Raw genomic sequence first — 27,734 nt, 5'->3', positions numbered from 1 at the left:
GATGAACACTGTGCAGAGCTCGCAAAAAAATAACTTGTAGGTTTAGCTGAACACTGTGAGGAGCACGCACTGCACTAACTTGTAGTTTTAGCTGAACACTGTGAGCAGGATGCACTGCACTAACTTGTAGCTTTAGATGAACACTGTGCAGAGGTCTCACTACACTAACTTGTAGTTTTAGCTGAACACTGTGAGCAGGACGCACTGCACTAACTTGTAGTTTTAGCTCAACACTGTGAGGAGGACGCACCACACTAACTTGTAGTTTTAGCTGAACACTGTGAGCAGGACGCACTACACTAACTTGTAGTTTTAGCTGAACACTGTGGGGAGGACGCACTGCACTAACTTGTAGTTTTAGCCGAACACTGTGAGCAGGACGCACTGCACTAACTTGTAGTTTTAGCTGAACACTGTGCAGAGTTCTCACTACACTAACTTGTAGGTTTAGCTGAACACTGTGAGCAGGATGCACTGCACTAACTTGTAGCTTTAGATGAACACTGTGCAGAGGTCTCACTACACTAACTTGTAGTTTTAGCTGAACACTGTGAGCGGGACGCACTGCACTAACTTGTAGTTTTAGCTGAACACTGTGAGGAGGACGCAGCACACTAACTTGTAGTTTTAGCTGAACACTGTGAGCAGGACGCACTACACTAACTTGTAGTTTTAGCTGAACACTGTGAGCAGGACGCACTGCACTAACATGTAGCTTTAGATGAACACTGTGCAGAGCTCACAAAAAAATAACTTGTAGGTTTAGCTGAACACTGTGAGGAGGACGCACTGCACTAACTTGTAGCTTTAGATGCACACTGTGAGCAGGATGCACTGCACTAACTTGTAGCTTTAGCTGAAAACTGTGAGGAGGACGCACCACACTAACTTGTAGTTTTAGCTGAACACTGTGAGGAGGACGCACCGCACTAACTTGTAGTTTTAGCTGAACACTGTGAGCAGGACGCACTGCACTAACTTGTAGTTTTAGCTGAACACTGTGAGGAGGATGCACCACACTAACTTGTAGTTTTAGCTGAACACTGTGAGCAGGACGCACTGCACTAACTTGTAGCTTTAAATGAACACTGTGCAGAGCTCGCAAAAAAATAACTTGTAGGTTTAGCTGAAAACTGTGAGGAGGACGCACTGTGCTAACTTGTAGTTTTAACTGAACACTGTGAGCAGGACGCACTACACTAACTTGTAGCTTTAGATGAACACTGTGCAGAGGTCTCACTACACTAACTTGTAGTTTTAGCTGAACACTGTGAGCAGGACGCACTGCACTAACTTGTAGCTTTAGATGAACACTGTGCAGAGGTCTAACTACACTAACTTGTAGTTTTAGCTGAACACTGTGAGCAGGACGCAATGCACTAACTTGTAGTTTTAGCTGAACACTGTGAGGAGGACGCACCACACTAACTTGTAGTTTTAGCTGAACACTGTGAGCAGGATGCACTACACTAACTTGTAGTTTTAGCTGAACACTGTGAGGAGGACGTACCACACTAACTTGTAGTTTTAGCTGAACACCGTGAGCAGGACGCACTGCACTAACTTGTAGCTTTAGCTGAACACTGTGCAGAGTTCTCACTACACTAACTTGTAGGTTTAGCTGAACACTGTGAGCAGGACGCACTGCACTAACTTGTAGCTTTAGATGAACACTGTGCAGAGGTCTCACTACACTAACTTGTAGTTTTAGCTGAACACTGTGAGCAGGACATACTGCACTAACTTGTAGTTTTAGCTGAACACTGTGAGGAGGATGCACCACACTAACTTGTAGGTTTAGCTGAACACTGTGAGCAGGACACACTATACTAATTTGTAGTTTTAGCTGAACACTGTGAGGAGGACGCACTACACTAACTTGTAGTTTTAGCTGAACACTGTGAGCAGGACGCACTGCACTAACTTGTAGCTTTAGATGAACACTGTGCAGAGTTCTCACTACACTAACTTGTAGTTTTAGCTGAACACTGTGAGCAGGACGAACTGCACTAACTTGTAGTTTTAGCTGAACACTGTGAGGAGGACGCCCCACACTAACTTGTAGTTTTAGCTGAACACTGTGAGCAGGACGCACTGCACTAACTTGTAGATTTAGCTGAACACTGTGAGGAGGACGCACCACACTAACTTGTAGTTTTAACTGAACACTGTGAGCAGGACGCACTGCACTAACTTGTAGTTTTAGCTAAACACTGTGAGGAGGACGCACTGCACTAACTTGTAGTTTTAGCTGAACACTGTGAGCAGGACGCACTGCACTAACTTGTAGCTTTAGATGAACACTGTGAGCAGGACGCACTGCACTGACTTGTAGCTTTAGATGAACACTGCGCAGAGGTCTCACTACACTAACTTGTAGTTTTAGCTGAACACTGTGAGCAGGACGCACTGCACTAACTTGTAGCTTTAGATGAACACTGTGCAGAGGTCTCACTACACTAACTTGTAGTTTTAGCTGAACACTGTGAGCAGGACGCACTGCACTAACTTGTAGTTTTAGCTGAGCACTGTGAGCAGGACTCACTGCACTAACTCTAAATAGTCTAGCTGCCTGACTGTGGTACTAATAGGATCAAAAGAACACCAGCAATTTTCTTCAGGTAGCTGTAAATATTGTAACAAGACAAGCCTGTCTGTCAGTAAGAAGATAACAGGAACGGATCTAGCTAAACTGAATACAGTGTATATATATATATGCAACACCTGGGATGCATATATATACACTGTAAGTGCAGCTAACTCACTGATTGTCCTGCCTAATCTATCTAACTCAAATGAAATGACACTGTCTCTCTCTCTATCTATCTCTCTTTCAACGCCGAAACACACACTACACAGGGCCGCCATGCAGGCGGCCTTATATAGTGTGGGGCGTGTTCTAAACCCCCTGAGCCATAATTGGCCAAAGCCACCCTGGCTTTGGCCAATTACAGCTCTTTCTACTGACGGCGCTGTGATTGACCAAGCATGCGGGTCATAGTGCATGCTTGGCCAATCATCAGCCAGCAATGCACTGCGATGCCGCAGTGAATTAAGGGCCGTGACGCGCCACACGAATTTGGCGCAAAAGGCCCATAACGTTCGGAATTCGGTGAACGACCGAACAGCCAATGTTCGAGTCGAACATGGGTTCGACTCGAACATGAAGCTCATCCCTAGTGTACAGCATAGGCTGATTGCAGGTCACAGGTAAGCTAGTAGGTACAAGGTTGAAGGGATATCCCATATGATGCTTTGAACGGTCCCAGTGATGGAATTTCAAGGCGATATGTAAAAAAAATGCATAGAAAACATATATAATGTGACCCATAATGAACACAGTCGGACAGGGACGGATCATAAAGCGATGCACTCACTTTTGTAAAAGTGAGTGTAGGCGCCAATCCACGAACGCCAAGTTCGTATGCCCTTGTTGGTAGCTTCAGTCGGTTTCAGCTCACTAGTGCTCATATTTAAAATCAGAATACAGATCAGAACATCCACGAGCGCTAAGCTCGTCTCCTGCCATCAGACTGTGAGTGTACCCAGTGCTCCAATCCCGACGCGTATCGTCACATCACGTGACTTCATCGGGGGATAACACAGGGTAAGGGTACATGCCTTTAAATAGTCTGCAGTTGATGGACGTCTGTGGCCATTTTCCCGAAGCCCGTCATTGCAATGAATGGCATCGGTGTTATGGAGGTCCGTCGGCCATTTTGCTGAGGTCACACGCATAGACGCTCAGTAGCTCAGTATAAAATGATACATAAACTAATGGCAGATAAGATAGCCTGTGTAGGACTATCAAAGGAGCACAGCAGAAGGCGATAACTAAAGGGCACTGTGACCCAGATAAATATGTATTAAAAGCGAGGGGGAGATCAGTGAGGGTGATAAATATGCACAAAGAGTGCACAGAGGGAGAAAACAAAAAACACTAAAACACTATATTAATAAATTAATTAAATAAAAAATATATAAAATATATATATTAAAAAATATACATATAAAAAAAGTATATATATATATATATAAGGTGGAAAAAACCTAACCATCGGAGAAATACAACAAAAGACCTTATTGGACACGACCTAATCACGCACTGAGAGATACAAGAGGTCCCCCACATGAGCCATATAGGCAAGAGAGAAATCCAGCTTATCCCAGAACCAACTATGAAATGAGAGATAATAGAAATGGACAATATGACTAGCATAGACCACGTGAAAGGAGCCCCAGCCCTGACCATTATTATGGACCAAGAGAGGGAAGAGGTCCACCGACTGCATCCTACAGACCATGAGAAAAGAGTCCCATTCACACCTATAATTATTACGCTCCTTTGAGAGATCCTCATGACACTGACAGAGACGTAAGATATCAACATGAGTATCATCATGAACAAGGTCATAATAGATCTTTTTTAGAGAGAGGAATGGAACATCATCCCCCGAGAAAAATAGAGGAAACAAGGAGAAAAAGCCCTACAAGAAAAGAGGCTGCAGAGCAGGAAAGGGAAAACAAATGAAAAAGGGAGACATAGAAGAAGGAATTTTTAATCTCACAGATGTACCACTCTCTCAAGAAGAATTAGTAGTGCTTGACAAAGGTCTTAAATATGCACCAGTCAAAAATCTAGACAAATTTCACACGTATATAAGTATACAAAAGTATATAAGAAAACTCAACATTAAAAAATACCTAATGGAAAACCCTATAAATGTCAGCACTTCACAAGATAATCCAGTGATACACAGTAATTTAAGGAATAAATCAACCTTCAATCCTAAACCCAAGGACAATAAACACATTGAAGTTTTCAAAAATATGGTGACGGAAGAAATTAAAAATGTAATCGTGAAGAAAAGAGAGGAACCCGAGAATTGTCAAAATTGGCATCCAGAAACTCATTAAAAGAAAAAACCTTGTTATTAGGGCTTCGGATAAAGGAGGCGGGATTGTGATTCAAACAACTGAACAATACCATAAAGGCATGATGAAGTTATTGGGAGATCATAACACATATTGCACACTATCTAGCAATCCCATATATAAATGGAAGAAAGAGTTGGAACAAGTAGTTCATCTAGGCCTAAAAAAGGAATACTTAATAAAAAAGAAGCTAAATATTTGATTCCTGAAGCTTGTAGAACTCTGATTATCTATGCATTACCCAAAATCCATAAGGATAAAATAGATCCCCCTCTAAGACCCATTGTAAATGGCATAGAATCAATTACAGCGAGAATGGGCGAATACATTGACAAATACCTTCAACCTGCTGTACAAAGCACAAAAGCATATCTGAAAGACATGAAACAGATGCTTCAAACCCTTGAGTAGACACTGGTCCTGTATTGATGGCGACGGCGGATGTGTCTTCACTCTACACCATTATACCACACCATGTAGCATGTGAGGCTATGAAATGGGGTCTTAGAAAGCACACCAAACTCCCTTGCATACAAAGGAAATTTCTTGTTAAATGCCTAGATTTCTGCCTCAAACATAGTCATTTTTGGTACTGCAAACAATACTATCAACAGAAGACAGGGGTGGCTATGGGGGCTTTTGTATGCAGGCTAATATGATTGGGAAAAGATTCATATGCATGGGTTATAACAAAGATTTAATCGAAGAAATAATAGAGGAAGTTATGCAAATGCAAAGACAAGTTTTGCTCGAAGATAAAAAATCTATATGTCAACAAGATCAGGTACCTTTTGTGCTGGAGTATAATATCCAATACAAAAAAATCGAAAGGATCATAACTCGCCATTGGCATATTTGGAAATCAGACAGAGGCCTCAAAGAAATATTACCAGAAAGACCTAAATTTATTTACAAAAGAGCCCCTACTCTTCGAGACCAGCTAGTTAAAAGTGTGATAGATCCCCCAAAAAACAGTTCTCTTTTTTCACCGGCAAGGGTTTTTACCCTTGCAAAAGATGCTACGCTTGCACTCGCACGAAACGCCCGAACCAAGAAGTACTTTCTTTTCAATCAAATAGTAATGGTACAAAATATGACATCAACAAGTTTATTGGATGTAACACTGAGGGAGCAGTTTACGCACGGGAGTGCAGCTGCGGTCTTCAATATATTGGCCGCACAAAAAGGCTGTTAAGAATTTGCATTAAAGAACATGTCCAAAATATCCAAAATGGATTTGACAAGCACAGTGTCTCCAGGCATTTTGCGAAATATCACAACAAAAACCCCACTCACTTGAAATTTTGGGGTATTGTACCCAATTCCAGACCATGGCGTGGGGGACACAAAGTGAGAATTTTAAGCCAACTTGAATCAAAATGGATATTTTCTATGGAAACTTTTGCGCCAAAAGGGCTCAATATCGAATTCGACCTAAAGTGCTTTCTTAGTGATTTTTAACATATTTATACATTTACACTTATTTCCCACCTTTTTTAGGTGTGGTTGTTCTCTCTTTGGTGGTTTACACTTTATTTATTCTCACTTTTACTTTTTTGTTCTGTTGCATCAATATTTGTTGTCTTCATGTGTTTATGGATCAATCTGTGTATCTGTTCATCCTTCCAGTTTTTTGTGATGTCCCCCAAGCTCCTAATTCCCCCTTTTTTCTCAGTGGATTTACGCTTATATATATACATTTTTTATATATTTTTTTTAATATATATATTTTATATATTTTTTATTTTATTTATTAATTAATATAGTTTTTTAGTGTTTTTTGTTTTCTCCCTTTATGCACTCTTTGTACATATTTATCACCCTCACTGATCTCCCCCTCGCTTTTAATACATATTTATCTGGGTCACAGTGCCCTTTAGTTATCGCCTTCTGCTGTGCTCCTTTGATAGTCCTACACAGGCTATCTTATCTGCCATTAGTTTATGTATCACCTTATACTGAGCGTCTATGCATGAGACCTCAGTAAACTGGCAGACGGACCTCCGTAACACCGATGCCATTCAGTGCAATGATGGGCTTCGGGAAAATGGCCGCCAGGCCTCCATCAACTGCAGACTATTTAAAGGCATGTACCCTTACCCTGTGTTATCCCCTGATGAAGTCACCAGATGTGACGATACACGTCGGGATTGGAGCACTGGGTACACTCACAGTCTGATGGCAGGAGATGAGCTCGGTGCTCGTGGATGTTCCAATCTGTATTCTGATTTTAAATATGAGCACTGGTGAGCTGGAACCAACTGAAGCTACCAACAAGGGCATATGAACTTGGCGTTCGTGGATTGGCGCCTACACTCACTTTTAAAAAAGTGAGTGCGTCGCTTTATGATCCGTCCCTGTCCCACTGTGTTCATTATGGAGTCACATTATATATGTTTTCTATGCTCTTTTTTTACATATCGCCTTGAAATTCCATCACTGGGACCGTTCAAAGCATCATATGGGATATCCCTTCAACCTTGTACCTAGCTTACCTGTGACCTGCGATCAGCCTATGCTGTACACCTTACAGCAGTAAGGTGAGCTGCTTGCAGACACAGAGGTGCTATCACTGAAGATTTTTTGGTACACATATGCTGTTTGGTGGTGGGACTGGTTTACATTCACTCTTTATGGACTTTTTTATTCAATTTTCTGATATATATATTCATTTTTTCTGTCAGGTATTTTGTGTTATTTTGTTATGTTTCATATATTTTGACATTTTTCCCTACATGACCTACCTGTTTGCCATTCTTTGTTATTTACATGGGTTCATTCCTTTATACATTTTCTTGGATCACTTTATCACGTCATACATTTTGTGACATTTGATTTCATGTCTGTACATTTGGCTGCATTTACCACTTAGTATTGCTGTTTTCACCACCACACCCTTATATTAGCCCCTCCCACACACCCCTTCTTACACAGTGCAATCACCATTGCTTCTTTATTTTAATTTTTTCTGTTTGGATCAGTATCACAGGTGTTGCAGCAGTGTCCCTTAGTGTACATCCTTTGAAAGCGCGAGAGTCAATTATATACAAGTCTTTCCGACGGACTTCCGGCGGAGTTCCGCTGAAACGGACTTGCCTACACACGATCACACAAAATTGTTTAGAACACGGTGATGTATGATGGGACTAGAGAAAGGAAGTTCAATAGCCAGTAGCCAATAGCTGCCCTTGCGTCATTTTTGGTCCGTCGGAATAGCATACAGATGAGTGGTTTTCTCGATAGGAACTGATTCCGTCAGAAAGATTTGATACATGTTCTATTTCTAGGTTCGTCAGAATTTTAGAAATAAAAAGTCCGATGAAGCCCACACATGATTGGAATGTCCGACGGAATGATTCTGTCAGACCTTTTCTGCCGGAAAGTCCGGTTGTGTGTACGCAGCATTAGAAATCCTGAAGGCGGTGCTTGGATTTTGGGGTCCTGTACGCGGCTAGGCTCCCAAAAAGTCCTACACATGTGGTATCGCTATACTCAGGAGAAGCAGCAGAATGTATTTTGGGGTGTAATTCCACATATTACCATGGCATGTGTGCGCAATATATCATTTAGTGACAACTTTGTATATTTTTTTTTTTGGTCATATTTCAATCACTTTTGACAAAAAGATAAAATATTCAATGGGCTCAACATGCCTCTCAGCAATTTCCTTGGGGTGTCTTCTTTCCAAAATGGGGTCATTTGGGGGGTGTTTGTACTGCCTTGCCATTTTAGCATCTCAAGAAATGAGATAGGGAGTCATAAACTAAAAGCTGCCTAAGATCCAGAAAATGTACCCTAGTTTGCTATAACTTTTGTGCAAACCAATAAATATACGCTTATTGATATATTTTTTTTTTTTTTACCAAAGACATGTGGCTGAATACATTTTGGCCTAAATGTATGACTAAAATTGAGTTTATTGGATTTTTTTATAACAAAAAGTAGAAAAATATAATTTTTCTTCAAAATTTTCAGTCTTTTTCCATTTATATCACAAAAAATAAAAATCACAGAGGCAATCAAATACCATCAAGAGAAAGCTCTATTTGTGGGAAAAAAGGACGCAAATTTTGTTTGGGTACAGTATTGCATGACCATGCAATTACAAGTTAAAGTAGCACAGTGCCAAATTGTAAAAACTGCTCTGGTCATTGAGCAGCCAAATCTTCCGGGGATGAAGTGGTTAAGCTTTGAATACGTATGCCAATATAGACAAACTACTTACAGTATACAGGTGCACAGCAGAGTTTTCAATAATAGAAGGGGAACATCACTGCTAATGACCGTCTGCTCAAAGGATGTATGTTCACTAAGTGAACACATGATTCACTTATGTCCTGCAGAGATTTTCTTGAATCTCAGTCTTAGTTTATTATAAAGAACAACATATCCTTATATCAGATTTCATCCTGGGGTTATGTAACTGATGGAATTGCATAATTACATGGCTAAGAAATGTATCCTTATAGTTTCGTACAGACTTTAAAGCTCACAGAAGGGTAATTTATCTCATTTATACTTTTTACCTTATTAGCATTGTTGTTTTGTTATTTTAATTATCATTAGCAGTATCGTAAACAATTAGTTTGCAGTAAAAAAATTAAAATGATTGGTACATTAATGACTGCAGGTACTGTCATCTTTCCACATACTGGGGTCTTCAGACATGGACAACTGAGCAAATCCCTTTACGAGCCTGAATGTACTCCATGATTTGCTGACAATGTAATTATTTTTGAGCCTGAGGCACATAAATAATGTACCACGGCCTGTACAATGAAATTTGCTTATATGTCACTATAACCTTAAATAAATGTGAGCACAGGCAAGATATGTATTTTTATACATACAGTTATATTATGTGTGAATGTTAAATATAACTAGATATCATTTAAACACACATCCATTTTTAGTGACACTTTCATATTATTATCTGCAATACTGCATAGATGGATAAAGCTCACATAAAACATATATGTGAAACGGAGCTACACTGCTTGACTGTAATACATGTATTTTATACAGAGACAAATGAGTCCCCCTTGCTGAGTCTATTTTAGTTTAGCTGACATTCTTGCTTTGCCTTTTATTTGTGAAAGTTGTCAATCATTTGAGGCTGGTACTTGTGAGTGCCCGAGGCAGAGGATCCAGGTCAGTTTCTCTATTTCCTGTGTGTCAAGACATGAGGAATAAAGGGGCAGAATAGATAAAATGACACTATTATTAGATGCAAGAGCCTTTCATATCCCTATTATGACTAAAAAGGCTGTATTTAATAGCGAATTAGGCTCAAAATGGTGAATGAGTTTAACTCCCTTTTTTTTATTAAGTTAATGAAAGTAAAATTAAAAGAAACTTGTTAGATTTGAATTGAATATTTGATTTAAAAAAAAAATAAGCAAATAAATTGGAATCTCATAGATAGAAGCCTGTGTTTAATAAAAATAACCCATGACAATGAAACCATTTCTATAACTGTCAGAAAGCTGGGATCTGATGTATACCGTGAATATTATGCTACCCTAGGCATTTCTGAATGATTATATCCCTTTTTTACAAGCTCTACCCATTGTATCATGTGATTATTTTTAAAAGGTAATTCAGTTGCATGTTTATGTCTCATGTCTAGTAAATATTATGTAACAAAAAAGTGTATATGGCGTAATAACATATTACTTTTTCCGGAGTAATTGAATGACTAATTGATTCCACAGCTTACTATTTCATTTGAGAAACACACTGAAGAAACTGATAGCCTCTTCCTTTTATAATGATTATATGCTTTTCACTTATTGTATGCATAAATTTGATCAAATATTTAGACATTTATGGTGTTCATTGCCATCCACTCTTTGTCATACTCAGTACAATCGCATTTTGCAGCTCATTCATAAAATGCAGGCTGCGCTATGGTGTCTGTGATATCTTATGGAATTCTCTCAGCATAACACAGCAAAGGGTACTTCAAGAATGGAGGAAAGCCAGCCATGTGGTTTACACAGGTCACGTGATTAGGCTGTTCTACAGGTATTTTTATTTAAACATCAAATTCTTTAATAGCATGCTACCTGCTTCAGAGTTCTAAAGCCACCAAACACTAAGCACATTCAAGAATCGTGCCTTTGAGCTTTAATAACATGCAAAACTTTTTTTTTTAAAGGAGCAGTATTATTGTGGTATGGCAAAACTACTGTTTTTTTTAACAGAACTCTGTGTAATGATGTGACATATGTATTTGTATATAAAGTGCTGTATAGGAGGTAAACAGGTTTTAGGTGCATCTATGCAATATATTGCTAACACATTAATGTAATAGGTTGTTTTGAATATGGTTTTGTCATTTTAACAAATTAGATACATTACATAAATTATTTGTACCTATATGTTCTAACCTATTTGTTGTTTTGGTTCTCGTGTTTATTTAAAAAACTGCTAGAATGTTGTGTAGACCACCAAACGATAGTACACAGAGATGGTTTCATGATTCCTCAACAAAAAACATTATCTGAATCCTCTCAACACCCCTATATCTCACTACTCCTACAGTTCTTTTGTTGATTTAAACCACAAATATCCATAGGTGGTCATAAGAGGGAATCAAAATAAGAAAAATGATTGCAAGATTTGGTGTTGCTCTAGGCACTGTTCCATTAGTCATTTATTGTAAATACAGACCTAAATCATTACTGGGCAATGTATAAAAAGATATTATATTTATTTTTAAACATTTGAAATGATGTAAAGTTAGTATTAAGGCATATACGTTAATAACAGGTATTTTAAAGAGGAAGTAAACCCTGATGGGTGTTACTTCCTCTTTGTTTCCCTGCAAAAGTAAAGCTTAATGGGTTACTATGCATTGCATAGTAGCCTATTATGTGACACTTACCTGCAGGAGAAGCGCGCAATGTCCCCGCCTTCCTCCCTAGTAGCGAGCCTCCATTTTTCACCCCTCTTCCTTCCGGGGCTGCGAACTCTGGCTCTGTGACTGTTTAACTTTGTTTTCACATTTCTAAGTAGATAGGTGAGTTGGACTGCAGATCTTTCACAAAAAGTAGCTGTCGAACATTCCAGAGGTCTGAAAGACCCTCCCTGAAGACTGCTTCAATTAATAGCACTATTCAGAAAGAGAGAGCACTGTTCATTAGAAGAGTGCTCAGGAAAATGTCAGCCTGCTGGAGAAACAGATTCTCTTTTGTTTGTGAGAGTTGTGGTCCAACCCTGTTTTTTTAAATGTTTGTTGAAGAACATAAAAGTGTAAAAAAAAAAAAAATAATGGAGACCCAGATTTTTTTTACTGTACATGCCACCTGGCTGCAATAGGGTAATAAATAACAAGGCTTTAAGTGGGCTTTAAAGCTCATCTCCAGGCAAAGGACTCAGAACAGGAGTGTCACATGACTAAAGATTTTAGATTTAGAGTTTTTTTTTTTCATTTTTATATTTCAGTCTGTTTATTGAAGATTATCAAAACAAGTAATCCAGTAAAAAAAAAAGTGATTGACATTTGGTCACTGTTGTTTTAGCAATGCAACATTCAACAAGTAATAATGATGAACTTGTCTTAATATGAGAAAGAATAATTGCCTTATTCAAAGTTTGTATAATATAAACTTGAAAAAATTATTATCATCCTATTTCATACAGTATAACATGCCATTATATGTCTTGTTATACAGTACATATTGTATTTAGTTCCATAATATTAGTGAGTAGGTAAAGTAGGTAACGAAGACCAATTACCTATTATTTAATTATTATAGTTACTTCTTAATAGAAGGAGAGAAAAGAAAAAACGATAATAAAGAAAGTGGAAAGAAAGAGAAAGAGGTATAATATGGATGCGCCAAGATCTCACGTGTCCCCTGATATGTATCATATCCATGGGTCTCACATCATATCAAATTTGGTTTGATTAATTTTAATTATGCAGATGAGTTTGTCATTAAAGTGTTTGTAAACAATCACCTTGTAAAACAACCCATTCAGTTTAAAATAGAAATGAAAGACAAAACATTTGTATGTGTATATATATATATATATATATATATATATATATATATATATATATATATATATATATTGAGCAAAATTATAAACGCAACACTTTTGTGTCTGCTCCTATTTATCATGAGCTGAACGCAAAGATCTATGTCTTTTTCTATGTACAAAAAATTGTTCAAAAATCTGTTTAAATCTGTGTTAGTGAGCACTTCTCCTTTGCCGAGATAATCCATCCACCTCACAGGTGTGGTATATCAAGATGGATGCTGATTAGACAGCATGATTTTTGCACAGGTGTGTCTTAGGCTGGCCATAATAAAAGGCCACTCTAAAATGTGCAGTTTTACTGTATTGGGGGGGGGGGGGGGTCCGAAAACCAGCCAGTATCTGGTGTGACCACCATTGGCCTCATGCAGTGCAGCACATCTCCTTCGCATAGAGTTGATCAGGTTGTTAATTGTGGCCTGTAGAATGTCGGTCTATTCCTCTTCAATGGCTGTGCAATGTTGCTGGATATTGGCTCTGGATCGGCATATACATGGTGTCGTATACGCTGATCCAGAGCATCCCAAACATGCTCAATGAGTGACATGTCCGGTGAGTATGCTGGCCATGCAAGAAGGGATGTTTTCAGCTTCCAGGAATTGTGTACAGATACTTGCAACACAGGGTTAAGCATTATCATGCTGCAACATGAGGTAATGGTCGTGGATGAATGGCACAACAATGGGTTTCGGGATCTCGTCACAGTATCTCTATGCATTGAAAATTGCATCAATAAAATGCACGTATTTGTTGTCCATAGCATACATCCTGCCCATACGGTTCACCCACACAATGCCATACATGCTGTCTGCCATCTTCCCTGTACAGTGAAAACTGGGATTCATCCGTGAAGAGAACACCTCTCCAAAGTGCCAGACACCATTAAATGTAAGCATTTGACCGCTCAAGTCGGTTACGATGATGAACTGTAGTCAGGTCTAGACCCCGATGAGTATGATGAGCATGCAGATGAGCTTCCCTGAGATGGTTTCTGACAGTTTGTGCAGAAATTCTTTGGGTATGCAAACCGATTGTTGCAGCAGCTGTCTGGGTGGCTGATCTCAGGCGATCTTGGAGGTGAAGATGCTGGATGTGGAGGTCCTGGGCTGGTTTGGTTACACGTGGTCTGTGGTTGTGAGGCCGGTTGGATGTACTGCCAAATTCTCTGAAATGCCTTTGGAGACAGCTTATGGTAGAGAAATGAACATTCAATTCAAGGGCAACAGCTCTGGTAGACATTCCTGCATTCAGCATGCCAATCGCATGCTCCCTCAAAACTTGCAACATCTGTGGCATTGTGCTGTGTGATAAAACTGCACATTTTAGAGAGGCCTTTTATTGTGGCCAGCCTAAGGCACACCTGGCAATAATCATGCTGTCTAATCAGCATCTTGATATGCCACACCTGTGAGGTGGATGGATTATCTCGGCAAAGGAGAAGTGCTCACTAACGCAGATTTAGACAGATTTGTAAACAATATTTGAGAGAAATAGGCCTTTTGTGTACATAGAAAAAGTTGTAGATATTTTCTTTCAGCTCATGATAAATAGGGGCAGACACAAAAGTGTTGCGTTTATAATCTTGCTCAGTGTATACATATTCAAAACTGACCACATTAAGCAAGAGAACTCACCATGGTCAGTTTTCTAGCTTTGCTGGGAACTCAACCTGCTCTCCTCCAATGATCAGACTTGTCCTGACAGTCCCCCCACCCTTCCTCCTCTCACAGCCTTTCACTGGGAAGAACAATGTACTGTTGCTTCTCCTCCCCCTAGCTCTTATGCAGCTGGGAACAGAAGGAACAAATTGAATGTGATCACTTTCACAAAAAGGGAAAAAGGTATTTAAAGTTTTATATATATATATATTATTTAAAGTTTTATATATATATATATATATATATATATATATATATATATATATATATATATATATATATATATATATATATATATATAAAACTTTAAATACCTTTTTTTATATATATAAAACTTTAAATACCTTTTTCCCTTTTTGTGAAAGTGATCACATTCAATTTGTTCCTTCTGTTCCCAGCTGCATAAGAGCTAGGGGGAGGAGAAGCAACAGTACATTGTTCTTCCCAGTGAAAGGCTGTGAGAGGAAGAAGGGTGGGGGGACTGTCAGGACAAGTCCGATCATTGGAGGAGAGCAGGTTGAGTTCCCAGCAAAGCTAGAAAACTGACCATGGTGAGTTCTCTTGCTTAATGTGGTCAGTTTTGAATATGGAAGCAGAGGGGCTGGCAGGAACACCAGGGATTTCACACAAAGGAAGCAATACAAAGAGAACAGGATAATATTTCATACCAGTACATGGTACATCAGGCACACATCAGGAATATGAAATGCTGGGGTAACATATTCTTTAATGATAATCCAATTTTGTTTTTGTTTAACATAGTTAGGAGGCACCATTGACTAGGTTCAACACCTGGCAATTGCAATTCTAGTCTCCAAAGTCATATAGGACATTAATTTTTTTAAATCTTTTGGGATGTCCTTGACAAATTTCTGGAAAAATAGGTTTCTGGTGACCTAGATATATTTATTCCCATAAAGCAACTGAGCAAATTAAGTTCTGAATCAAATTATGTTGGGACACTACCACCGTTTAGGCAGCACAATAGTGTCTGACGCAGTAAGGGTAATTTTGTTTTATAAAAATGCCCACAGAACCAAAAACATTTATTCTGGTAATGTGCAGCTGCTATCATTAATGTATACCTAATATACTTCCAAAATGAAAACTCAAAGTTCATACAAAGTACAAGAATCAACATAAAGTGTCCTGTGCTCCAAAGAATAAATTACTTCAAATAAAGTACATCAATCAAAGTTTTCCATGCTTCAAACAATGTGCATACTGTGTATCTTAATTAATCCAAGAGTCTTCAATCTTCATCCACAAGTGGGGTGACAGGCTGCAGCTATTCATCCTCTCCATCCATAGTCCCAGCATGCAATTGTATCTGCATTCTCCTCTGCCTGGGGCTGCCTTATACTTGTCTGATAAAAGTTCTTCCAAAGTGTGCAGTGTAGTGTGCTGGGACTGCCAAAACACTGGAGTGTCTATGAACCAGTACAAGGATATATTTGGCGGAAGGAGGAGGAATCCTTTTGGGGCTGGAGAGCTGATCCATGAATTAGATAATAAAAGGCTGGTGTTACTATTCCTTCTGGTGAGTTGCTAGAGTGCAAAGGTGGTGGTCACATCTAGGGTGTGCACATTGTGGATTAAGGTTGAAGATTTTTTTATTACTGAAGATATATGCACGCTGTTTGAAGCATGGAACACTATAATTGATGCACTTTACTTGATGCACTTTATTTTTGGGAGCACGGGACACTTTATATTGATTCACAATTTTTTATTGTAATTGTAATTATTTGTATTGTAATAATATAATTAGATATATGAATAACTAGAATAAAGCCTCATTCTGGGCAGATATAAAGACATAAATTAATGCAGCTCCTATTTCATTAAAGAATTATGAAATGTATATTTGTATATGAGACTAGTATCTGAACTGACTTGGAAGGGAAGGGGTGGGATTGGGAGCTAAACTGGCATGATGCATGCAAATTTGTTGAGAAGGAACATGCTAAGAGGAGGAAAGAGCAGAGTAGGCTGATGTATGAACTCATCAGTCTTTCACTGTTCAGTCAAAAGGATGAAAGTAATATCATCCACCTGGCTGTTCTGTGTGGTTGAGCTGTGTAAATATTAGGACTGTATGAATCAAAATATGAAACATTTGTCAAGTAAAACATGTTCTCCACCCTTAGAGTGTCAAGATGAATAGAGAATGAGCAGAGGGCTGGAGTAGTTCAGAACTGCCCACCAGAGACTTGATGACCAAGTAGTGTAGCTACATTCCCTATGTTAGGACCAGGGTTTGAACCTGGGACCTCTGCTGTATCTGGAGGCGATTCTGCTTGCTGAGCCACCTGGAATGCTGGACAGCTCTTTAGACAATTCCTTAAATGATCTTGTCTTGAATACTGTTTGCCTTGAACCTTGAACTCTATGCTCCTCCCATGAACTTCCTGATTTAAGCCATGTCTCTGCATTTCCTGGTTGCCAGAATATTGTGCCTTCACCAGCCAATATCTTGCTCCTGCCTCTCCTGCTGCCGACCGTATCTTCGCTACCATTCGTTACCGAAATTTATCTCATTTTTCAACTACGCTTCTGCTGAATCCCAGCCTGCAACTATTTATTACCGACTTTTGGATTGTTTCTCGATTAGGCTTCTGCTTGATCCCTACCTGTTATATCTGCTACCGGACCCCGGCTTGCTCACCTCCTGGTGGGGCTATCTTGAGGATCGCAACCTGGTACTAACATGCAGCAAAGCCCATCTCCACCATCAGGAGCTCTGGTGAATACCGGTTAGTGCTTAGACCCCGCACCTCAGGTGAACCCGTGTCATCAACCAGGGTGACCTGTGTGAATACCTGCTCTGCTGCTATAGCTACTGGCCTCTGAGCCTGACTCCACACCGTGACACCCTATATGTTTAAATATTTCACATGCAGATATCTACTAGTCATAAGAATCCTAAAACAGCATTTTTGTAACAGAAAAGGTTTTTTTTTTAATTTGCACTTTAATTATATCATTTACAGAAGGGCAAATTTGAAAAAATCTGCTATTCTGGAACTTTCTAAAAAATGCAGTGTCAAATCAATATATTTTGCTGTTCGAAGAACCTGTTTCCAGTTCACATATGATTCAAGGGGTGGGTGGGGGGGGCACCTAAAATTAAACTGCCTTGCAGATTGGCAGCTTTTTTTTTTTTTTTTTTTTTTTTTTTAGACACTTGGGTATTCGCAGATCTGCTGATTTGGTGAATGTCAGTTCAGGTACACATTTTCTAGTTATATTGCCACTTTCAGGGCATACCAAGACTAGAAGTGCTCTTTTTAGAAGTAGTTCTTTTTTTTTTATTTTTTTGCCGTAATCATTTTGTTTTAAACATTGATGGTTAATGTTTTTTTAGAATAAGTATAACAACAAAAGCTTATTAAAAAGTAGGTATGTTATGACTAGGCAGGATACAGAGGAAGCAATGCTGAGGCTACCAATAGCTTTCAAGGTCACCCATTATGACACTTATCCCTGTAGGCAATATAGTAACCTGAAATAATTAACTGGAGATTTAATACCTCTCCAGTACTATCCTCTGCTGAACTTATTTCACTGGCAGTCTTGTCCCAATATACCATCAATGCTGTTACCAATTGCTGAACTTATGCAACTATGTAACTGTTAGAGCTAATCAGTCATGTAACAAAATCCCAGGAGAGGACAACTGCCATCTCCTCAGGTTTATTACTTTTAGACAGCTTTTTTACTGCTGGTTTCTGCAATCAAGAGGGGTGGTGTTGTATTACATTAGGACACTTTGCCTGCCTCGCCTCAGGCCAAATATTTCAGAAGTCCCCAGATGAAAATTTTATTAACATCTGACTTGGTGAATAGCAGGAAAAATGAATGAGGTTACACTGTTAACATGAGTGTTAATGTGATTCCTGTGTTATATGATGTGCTTTGGGAGGTGCTAATGACTGCCTTTTAAATCAAACCCATCAGATTTAAAGATCAGTAACATCAGGTTGTGGTTATTGGAATTAGAGAAAGGTATTCAAAGGATACAATAATGCAGGCTTGATTTACTAAAGAATGGCAAAGTGTTCTGTATTAAAAAGAAACCTCACCCCCTTAAAGAGAACCAAGCAACAGATATAATTTATCTTTAAGTGGAATTTTACTTTAACCTTCCTTGAACTTAATTTTTATACATTCCAACTCTGCTTGTTTTTTTTTTTTTTTTTCCTGTTGCAAACCAGCATAAAGTCCTGAATAATTGCACTGCAAATAGAAGTATATCTCAGCATTATTGAGGTGTCAGAATGAGAATTTTAAAAGCTGGGGTGACATCAACAGTTCCTCCAATGGAATTAAGATCCTTGATAGCAGGATTGCTGGACTCCCAGTCACATGACTTTCAGTGTGACTCAGTATTCTACAGTCTTTTCATTGAAACAAGCTGAAATGGTACAGAGCTCGTGTGGGATTTTGGGTTTACTGCATGTGTCTAGGAGGAGAAGATTCAGACTATAACACCTGCATTACACAGTGGACAGTAGAGAAAACAATTGCAGTCTTTGGGCCACGTGAAGTATGCAGGCGATATGGAAAAATACAATTTTGAAGAAGCAGGCTTTCTTTTCCATTGTATACATTTATTATTATTATTATTATTATTATTATTATTATAGCTTATTAGCTGTTGTTCTGCCCAGTGGTGGAACTTCCAGGTCACAAAGGTCACACTTGCGACCCCCACTGTGGGGGTCCCAAGCAGTGTTGTGTATCGTCCATTACTGTAGGGACAGTTTGAAAAAACAGCCTGGTTTCTCCTGTCCATAGGACAGGAGAATCTGTCTGTAAATTTGGGGACCGGTGGCTGCAGGTGAGCCTAGTGTCTGTGACATTCTCACACAGCCCAGCGAGCATACTCCCCCATCCCCTGATGGATGGTAGAAGAGAGAGGAATACAACTGCTCCTCCTCCTCCCCCGGCTCCAATTCCCCCTGTGCTTGTCTGCCCCACCCACTCTTCTATCCCCAACGTGCAGCTGTGTCTGACAGAATGGAGATATGTGGCCAGGAAATATAAATGATGCTGCTGTCTGAGCCACCAGATATCAGCCTCGGCCCTCGGGTGAGTAAACACTGAGCAGTGCAATACACTGTGATCTCTGAACTGTCCCTATATCTCTTCTCTCCGCCATCTGTATCCCTTCCCCTCTCTGTTCTTCACAAACTTGCTCAGTTCCAGTTAGCATTCAAGCAGCCTATACATTGATGGTTGAACGAAAAAAACCATGATCCAATTCCCCCATGTACATCTTCAATGTGGATGGGGGAATTCTCCCACTGAGGCAGTGGTGAAACTACCAGGGTCGCACTTGTGATCAGGCCACCATTGGGGTTCCCACCCTCCTTTTGCTGTCCTCTCCCTGCTATTGACAGTGGTGGTCTGGCATCTCTGTCTCCATGACAGTGGTAGAAGCACATTTGGACCCAGTGGTATTTAATTGTGGAGCTGATGGGTGCATGCGTGGGGAGGGTAGTTGGTTGTAGACAACTGAGATCCCCACTGGTCGTCTAGCATTGGTGACGCTGCGGAACCTTCTCTGTTGACATGCCGATCGGGATGCAAATATTAAATAGGATAGTGGTTTTATTGATCAGAGCCCCCACCTTACTGGCATGGAGCCCAGTGCCCACAAGGCTGCTGAATATATTTTTTATACATATGTGATTGTGCTTTTGAGTCTAATAAATACTGTGTTTATGTCCACATATTAGATAAGATTGGGAGTATCACCCAGATTGCATCCCAATCAGCATGTCAACAGAGAAGGCTATGCAACGCCACCACTGCTTGGCAGCCAGTGGGGGACTCAGCTGTCTACAACCAATAGTGCCGGCCCTTCTGCGTATGCGCCCATCAGCCAATAATGTAACTGGCACTGGGTATTGATGCGCTGCCATGGAGACAGAGATGTTGAACTGGCACTGTCAATAGCAGGGGCAGGACAGCAAGAGGAAGTTGTGAACCCCAGGGTGCAAGTGCAACCTTTGTAACCCTGGTAGTGAACCATTATATAGAGATCCCGGGTGTGCTGTGACACGTCTCTTGCTTTCTGCCACTATGTGAAAGGGTCCTGATGCGGGACAAACAATGGGAGAAAAGGGCCCAGTGGTCAGTAGGAACTGAGTCAATACTTTGTAGAACCACCTTTGGCTGCAATTACAGCTGAAAGTCTTTTTGGGTATGTCTCTACCAGCTTTGCACATCTAAAGAGTGAGATTTTTGCCCATTCTTCTTTGCAAAATAGCTCAAATTCTGTCAGATTGGACGGAGAGCATCTGTGAACAGCAATTTTCAAGTCTTGCCACAGATTCTCATTTGAATTTAAGTCTGGACTTAGACTGGGCCATTCTATCACATGAATACATTTTGATCTAAACTACTGCATTGTAGCTCTGGCTGTATGTTTAGGGTCAATGTCCTGCTGGAAGGTGAATCTCCACCCCAGTCTCTAATCTTTTGCAGACTCTAACATGTTTTCTTCTAAGATTGTTCTGTATTCGGCTCTATCCATCTTCCCATCAACTCTGACCAGCTTCCCTGTCCCTGCTAAAGAAAAGCATCCCCACAAACACCACCATGTTTGACGGTGGGGATGGTATGTTCAGGGTGATGTGCAGTGTTAGTTTTCTGCCACACATAGCATTTTGCTTTTAGGCCAAAAAGTAAAATTTTGGTCTCATCTGACCGGAGAACCCTTTTCCACATGTTTTCTGTTTCCCCCTATGGCTTCTCGCAAACTGCAAATGGGTCTTCTTATGGGTTTCTTTCAACAATGGCTTTCTTCTTGCCACACTTACATAAAGGCCAGATTTGTGGACTGCATGATTAATAGTTGTCCTTTGGAAAGATTCTCCCTCCTGAGCTGTGGATCTCTGTAGCTCCTCCAGAGTTACCATGGGCCTCTTGGCTGCTTCTCTGATGAATGCTCTCTTTGCCCGGCCTGTCAGTATAGGTGGACATCCATGTCTTGGACATCCATGTCTTGGGAGGTTTGCAGTTGTGCCATACTCTTTCCATTTTCGGATGATGGATTGAACAGTGCTCCGTGAGATGTTCAAAGCTTGGGATTTTTTTTACAACCTAACCCTGCTTTAACCACTTTCCGACCAGCCGCCAACGTTTTTATATATATATATATATATATATATATATATATATATATATATATATATATATATCTATATTGCCGTAGCTGTACGGCGGTCCTTTTATCGTAGTCCGCCGACCACCTGCGATCCCTCCACAGAGAGCCAGAATGGGGATCTGTCAATATAAACACACAGATCCCTGTTCTGACAGGGGAGTTCAGAGTGATCGTCTGTTCCTAGTGATTAGGAACAGCGATCTCTCTCTCTCTCTCTACTCCCAGTCAGTCCCCTCCCCCCACAGTTAGAAACACCTCCCAGGGAACACATTTAACTCCTTGATTGTCCCCTAGTGTTAATCTCTTCCCTGCTAGTGACATTTATACAGTAATCTGTGCATTTTAATAGCACTGAGCGCTGTATAAATATCAATGGTCCCAAAAAAGTGTCAAAAGTGTCCGATCTGTCCGCTACAATGTCGCAGTCACTGATCACCACTAGGGATGAGCCCGATGTTTGAGTCGAACTTAAGTTCGACTGGAACATTTGGTGATCGCCTGTTTGCCGAACAGCGAACATTATGCGGTGTTCTTGGCAAATTCTAAGAGCCTCAGAACACTGTTAAAGTCTATGGGACAATAACATGAAAAAGCAAACGTGCTCATTTTAAAGACTTATATGCAAGTTATTGCCATAAAAAGTGTTTGGGAAGCCGAGTCCTGTCCCAGGGGACATGTATCAATGCAAAAAAAAAAAAGTTTTTAAAACTGTAATTTTTTCAGGAATAGTGATTTTAATAATGCTCAAAGTGAAACAATAAAAATGAAATAGTCCTTTAAATATCATGCCTGGGGGTTGTCCTTAGTATTCCTGTAAAGTAGCACATCTTTCCCCATGTCTATAACAGTGTCATAGCAAAATGGCTTTTCTAAAGGGAAAAAAAGTAATTTAAAACTGATCGCAGCTGTAATGTATTGTCGGGACCCAGTAATATAGATAAAAATCATTGAAAGAAACGGCATGGGTTTCCCATCCCAGTCCTTTACCAGGCTCTTTGGGTCTGGTGTGAATATTAAGGGGAACCCCGCACGCAAATAAAAAAAGAAATGCATGGGGGTCACCCATAATCCATACCAGGCCCCTCAGGTCTGGTATGAATATTAAGGGGAACACTGCACCATTTTTTTTTTAAATGGCGTGGGTCCCCCCAGAATCTATACCAGACCTGAGAGGTCTAGTATGGATTTTAAGAGGAACCCTGCGCCAAAATGTAAAAAAAAATGGCTTAGAGGGACCCATCCAATATCCACCCAAGCATGCCACCTGACAGGCTGCAGGAAGAAAGGGGGATGAAAGAGCGCCACCCCCTGAACCATATTAGGCCAGATGCCCTCAACATGGGGAGGATGTTTTGGGGTCCCCTCAAAACATCTTTTTCCCATGTTGATGGGCACAAGGGCATCATCCACACAACTCTTGCCCAGTGGTTGTGGGGGTCTGCGGGCGGGGGACTTATCAGAATCTGGAAGCCCCTTTAACAAGGGGACCCCCAGATCATGGCCCCCCCCATGTGAATTGGTATCGGGTACATTGTACCAATTCACAAAAAAGTGTCAAAAATAGTAAAAATGACAGGAGACACTTTGGGACAAGTCCTTTATTAAAAAATAAAAACTGTCCCACAATGTAAATCCATCTTCGATGACAGCGTCCGATGGACCGAAAAAAAAAAGCAACAACTCCACCTCCATTGGGCGTAGACAGGTGACCCGCCTTCCTCTGACATCATGTGGTGTCAGAGGGGACGGGGTCACCCGTTTACATCACCGGGTGGCCTCACCCCCAGCTATATAACAGCTGTTATCGGGAAGAAGCATTAGTTAGTGGGAGCCTCCCATGGAGGGGGAGTTGTTGCAGGTTTTTTTTTCTTCTTTGGTCCGTCGAGCACTGTTATCGAAGATGGATTTACATCGCAGGACATTTTTATTTTTTTATCTTTTAATAAAGGACTTGTTCCAAAGTGTCTCCTGTAATTTTTACTATTTTTGACACATTTTCCAATACCCATTCACATGGGGGGGCCGGGATCTGGGGGTCCCCTTGTTAAAGGGGGCTTCCAGATTCTGAAAAGCCCCCCACCCGCAGACCCCCACAACCACCGGGCAAGGGTTGTGGGGACGAGGCCCTTGTCCCCATAAACATGGGGACAAGATGTTTTGGGGGACCCCAAAACATCCTCCCTATGTTAAGGGCATGTGGCCTGGTACGGTTCTGGAGGGGGGCGCTCTCTCGTCCCCCCTCTTTTCCTTGGCCTGCCAGGTTGTGTGCTTGGATAAGGGTCTGGAATGGATTTTGTGGGGACCCCTAGGCCATTTTTAAAAAATTTTGGAGCAGGGTTCCCCTCAAAATCCATACCAGACCTGAAGGGCCTGGAATGGATTTTGGGGGAACCCCCACACATTTTTATTTTTTTTTTAATTTGGGTGCGAGGTTCCTCTTAATATTCATACCAGACCCAAAGGGCCTGGTAATGGATTTGGGGGGGCCCCATGCCGTTTTTTCAATGAATTTTTTCTATATTGCCAGGATCCAACAATACATTACAGCCGCGATCAGTTTTAAATTATTTTTTCTCCTTTAGAAATGTAATTTTGCTATGGCACTGTTCTAAACACAGGAAAAATGCACTACTTTACAGGCATACTAAGGACACCCCTTCAGGCATGATATTTAAAGGAATATTTTATTTTTATTGTTTCACTTTAAGCATTATAAAAATCACTGCTCCTGAAAAAACGTCCATTTGAAAAAAACTTTTTTTTGCATTGATACATATCCCCTGGGGCAGGTTCCACATCCCCAAACACTTTTTATGGCAATAACTTGCATATAAGCCTTTAAAATGAGCACTTTGATTTTTCATGTTGGTGACCTATAGACGTTAACGGTGTTTGCGTGTTCGTAGGAATTTTTTGCCTGTTCACATGTTCTGGTGTGGGGGTGTTTGGCTCTAATCCCTAATCACCGCCATTATTAGTAAAGAAAATGAATAATAATAAAAATGCCATAAATCTATCCCCTATTTTGTAGACGCTATAACTTTTGTGCAGACCAACCAATATACGCTTACTGCAATTTTTTTTTTAACCAAAAATATGTAGAAGAATACATATTGGCCTAAAGTGATGAAGAAATTCATTTTTTTTAACTTTTTTGGGGGGATATTTATTATAGCAAAAAGTAAAAAATATATATATTTTTTCAAAATCGTCTGTCTTTTTTTTTTTATAGCGCAAAAAATTAAAAACACAGAAGTTTTGTGGGAAAAAAAGAACATTAATTTTGTTTGGGTCCAGTGTCGCACCACGCAATTGTCAGTTAAAGCAACACAATGCTGTTTTGCAAAAAATTGCCTGGTCATTAAGGGGGCAAATCTCCCGGGCCTTAAGTGGTTCACCTTCTCCACAATTGTATCCCTGATTTGTCTGGTGTGTTCCTTGGCCTTCATGATGTGGTTTGCTCACTAAGGTTCTCTAACAAACCTCTGAGGGCTGCATAGAACAGATGTATTTATACTGAGATTAAATTACACACAGGTGTACTCTATTTACTAATTAGATGACTTTTGAAGGCAATTGGTTCCACTAGATTTTAGTTAGGGGTATCAGAGTAAAGGGGGCTGAATACAAATGCATTCACACTTTTCAAATATTTATTTGTAAAAAAATTTTAAACTATTTATCATTTTCCTTACACTTTGTGTTGGTTTATCACATAAAATCCCAATAAAATACATTTATGTTTTTGGTTGTAACATGACAAAATGTGGAAAATCTCAAGGGGTATGAATAGTTTTTCAAGGCAGTGTATAGAGTCTCAACCAGAAATTTCTACAACTCCCTTTACTAGTCATTTATTTGTTACAAATGCTTTTTACTCCTCATAAAGTCAATTTGTGTATGTGCTTAGATTTACATTTTAGTACTTAGACATTGTACTTAGACTTACATTTTATTTGTGACATTTGGAGTTAAGGTAGTGGGTGCCAATATTTTTAGACAGTAGCAGACATTTAACAGTGTCCTTTAACGTAAAACTAGCCTTTTACAAATTAAGATATAGGCTGAAATATATGTTATGGAAGAAATACCTGGGACTTAAATCCGGTGGTCCTAGGCTTGTAACTGTTGGAAGGTTAAGTCTTAAATTCTTATCCCGTCTTCTGCTGTTAAGGTATGATTCATTTTCTATCCTTGTTCTTGCAGAGTTAAGGTTTGAAGATTTAATCGGTGACTTGTATGGGACATTTCCAGAGAATGGTTTCAGATTAATCCCCAGAGAGCTGTTTGAAGACTTTTTGTACTTTGTGTTCCTTGTACGTATAGTAGATGGAGAAGAGGGTTCGTCCTCCCCTGTGTCATCATCATCATCTTCCACAATGAATGATAACCTTTTATTTACACTGCCATTTCCTCTGGGTTCTGTCTAAAGAAACAAAATATTGTCGATGGTTTAATTGACTATTGTGTTTTTATGACGTCATGTTTCTCAATGTTTTGATGCTAGTATTGAAAAAGCAAAGCCAACACAGGAATAAAATAAAATTTCTTATACTGAACGCTAATGTTACAGTTGTTGCACAACTTCTACTCCCAGCCTGCTACTACATGCTGTGTATTTTATTTATTATGCACAATAAAGATACAACAAAATAATTTCCCTGCAAACTATCGAAGAAATATTATTCATGCACATTACAATCGCAAATACAAACACCACATGTTACGGCTAGGTAAAACAAAAAAAACAGTATGTCATAGTTGATCAGTTTCAGTTTAACCCAATCAGAACATACAATAAAATCTGTTAGGAAACTCCACCATACTTATTATAATCATGAGATGATCAGATTAAAAAAAAACAAAAAAAAAAAAACAAGATATCTTACAACCATATTGTAATGTTTTAGGGCAGCTTAAAATCATAAATATACAAACCAATGATACAGTTCAGTTTTAGTTTTTATAATATTACTCTGAGTAAAGAAAATGTGTTTGCAACACATTTTTCAGTTTAATGTAAATACACGGACGCTACAATTTGAATATATTTTTCTGTACTTCATATGGAAACCCTGATACCGAATCTTGTTTAGAAGGAACATGGCATTACTATTACCATTGTTAATATTTTATTTAGGAACATTAGACTTCAGAGTAGAAATTTGCATTTTCTATTATTCTAATTTATTGTGTTACTATATATTTAAGGCAAGTATTGACCTATTATGGTTAAATAAAGAAAATATGTTTGAAAATCACTAGGCGATATACAACAGTATTTTCTTCAAATGACCTGTTTGAATATTCTTAGGCAGTCACAGATAAAAAATAAGGTCAACGTTTGACAATATTACCTTTTAGCTTTGTTGCCAGATATAAACCCCATTAATATTTACTACCAAAGTGTAGCATTAATTCTAAATGAGAGCACTATCCCCATGTGAAATAACAAGATGCAGATACAATATCATATAGAATAATCGTGTGATGACTGACAACATCACACTGCATTTATTTACATTTTTTTTTGTTAAAGTTAAAATGAAATCTTCATTCAGTGAAATGTTAAAGTGAAAAGTTCAAAAAGCAGAGAGCTAGGAACCATCGATTAGATACTCAGAAAATGTTAATGTGCTAGCCAGTTCTTTAAAAGAAAAAAAAAATATCAATGTGGGGTCCCCCTAGAACTTTATAAGAGACCATTATCCATGCATACAGCCTTTCTGGCCAGAAAAGGAGAGAGAAACAAGCATGGAATCCCCCTTTCTGATCCACATCAGTCCACATGCTTTCAACACTGGGAGGATATCAACATAGCCTCCCCCTTGCAATGCATCTTGTCACTATGATGAAAAAGAAAAGGGCCTCATCCCCACATGCTGTCTTCTAAAAGAGATGTGGGTCTGCAGTGG

At 39.5% G+C, this 27,734-nt stretch overlaps 1 protein-coding gene across 2 annotated transcripts in view; it reads right to left on the bottom strand.

The window, feature by feature from the left end:
- The window catches only part of KCNH8 (potassium voltage-gated channel subfamily H member 8), a 1,076,212-nt gene that overhangs the window by 196,938 nt on the left and 851,540 nt on the right, over positions 1 to 27,734 (bottom strand). For both annotated transcript variants that reach the window (XM_073630214.1, XM_073630215.1), the window contains one exon: positions 25,911 to 26,245. In XM_073630214.1, the coding sequence (XP_073486315.1) occupies positions 25,911 to 26,245 (335 nt within the window). The remainder of the gene's footprint in view (positions 1 to 25,910; positions 26,246 to 27,734) is intronic.

The sequence above is a fragment of the Aquarana catesbeiana genome, linkage group LG05 (assembly GCF_042186555.1).
Source record: "Aquarana catesbeiana isolate 2022-GZ linkage group LG05, ASM4218655v1, whole genome shotgun sequence".
Classification (NCBI taxonomy): domain Eukaryota; kingdom Metazoa; phylum Chordata; class Amphibia; order Anura; family Ranidae; genus Aquarana; species Aquarana catesbeiana.
The sequence above is the reverse complement of the archived record's forward strand: the minus strand, read 5'-3'. Positions and strand labels throughout refer to the sequence as shown.